The 1,571-nt window shown below is 42.3% G+C and overlaps 1 protein-coding gene across 1 annotated transcript; it reads left to right on the top strand.

The window, feature by feature from the left end:
* Positions 1-274: 274 nt before the first annotated feature.
* Positions 275-1,569, top strand: LOC106875568 (leucine-rich repeat-containing protein 59; the record flags this gene model as incomplete). The annotated part of the gene is made up of 1 exon (XM_014923773.2): positions 275-1,569. A coding segment is annotated over exon 1 (602 nt), but the record flags the coding sequence as incomplete, so codon positions are not given.
* Between the last annotated feature and the right edge of the window lie 2 nt (positions 1,570-1,571).

Raw genomic sequence — 1,571 nt, 5'->3', positions numbered from 1 at the left:
TGAAACAAGTAAAAGAATAAAAGAAGATAGATAGATAGATAGAAAGGACTATAAAGTGTGATTTGAGGGAGATTTGGCTGCTATTTCTAGCAGGCCATTCTTGTGCTCTGCCTGCTACTTTGCCATTTCAGAGCATCTTGGAATGGGAATATAAAGAGAGGAAGAGAAAGACAGAGTAATAAAGTGAAAGAGATGGAAGATGGGTGAGATGAAGAATGGGGGGAGGAGACATCTGCAGTTACCCCCCTTCAAAAGTAATCACCTTCTCTTGCTAAGGGAGGTAAGTTTGTAAAAACATCCGCCAAATACGTGTCTTTGTCAACATGTGAGCCACGTCTATCTTGGAGTCTTACCACGTCAACACCCACCGAATTCCTCGCTTCTCTGCATACATACAGAGAATCTACGTGTTCTCTCTCTCTCTATATATATATATTTATAAGTAAGTGTATATATATCTACATACACATTTACATCAAAATAATACACACATACATTATATTTGTATATATTTAATACTTTCTCGCTCTGTTTGTGTCTGGAAAAATTACATCGACCCAGTAATCAAGCTGTGATTGCATATCTTCGTGGTATATTATACACACTCAGGACTGCCTCTTTCACCAGTGTATATATATATATATATATATATATATATATATATATATATATATATATATATATATATATATATATATATATGTATGTATATATTTATACATCGATCTATCCATCCATCGATCCACTGATCTCTAAAACTGCTGGTTTAAAGATCTAAAGAAACCCATTCATATATATGTGTGTGTGTGTGTGTGATTAGCTCTTAAGAAGGGCCCTGGTCATTGTTTTGTTGTGTCCCAACGGATTTTACTTGGCGACGGCGTTTTGATATAAGAACAACGCACACCCGTTTATCTATATAAACCTAGATTCAATTCCTCTTGGACTAAACTACCCTCTTTCAGTTATGTCGAAATATAAAGATAAGCTGGACGGCAAGGAGCTGGACCTCGGTATGTGCTCTCTGAGCACGATCAGCGTCCGGGATATCGCCCTGTTACCGAGGGCCACGTCTTTGAATTTATCCTACAACCGTCTCACCCAGCTACCCAGTAACTTCTGCTCCAGCCTTACGCACCTCACCCGGCTCGATCTCAGCAACAACAGTCTCACCGAGCTACCGGACGACTTCGGTTCGCTGGTCAACCTCAAGCACTTGGACCTTCTCGGCAACCAGCTGACCCTCTTGCCTCTGACGTTTGGCGAGCTGGCCAAACTGAAGTGGCTTGATGTGAAAGACAACCCTCTCAACCCAGTGCTGCACAGTGTGGCCGGCGACTGTCTCAACGATGCCGAGTGCCGCAAGTGCGCCAGCCTGCTGGTCAGCTACATGAAGCAGTTTCGAGCCGACTTCGAGCGACTGGAAGAGGCCCGTGAGATAAGAAGGGCGGAGAGAGAAGCTGCCAGGCTGGAAGTTCGACGACAGAAAGAAAAAGCAAAGAAATTACTTGAAAAAGAAAAACGCAGGAGGGAACATGAAACGAACAGGATTCTTGAAGCTTCTGCACAGT

Source organism: Octopus bimaculoides, unplaced genomic scaffold (genome assembly GCF_001194135.2).
Source record: "Octopus bimaculoides isolate UCB-OBI-ISO-001 unplaced genomic scaffold, ASM119413v2 Scaffold_50480, whole genome shotgun sequence".
Lineage (NCBI taxonomy): Eukaryota > Metazoa > Mollusca > Cephalopoda > Octopoda > Octopodidae > Octopus > Octopus bimaculoides.
Note: the sequence above shows the minus strand (reverse complement) of the source record. Positions and strands in the feature narration are given on the sequence as shown.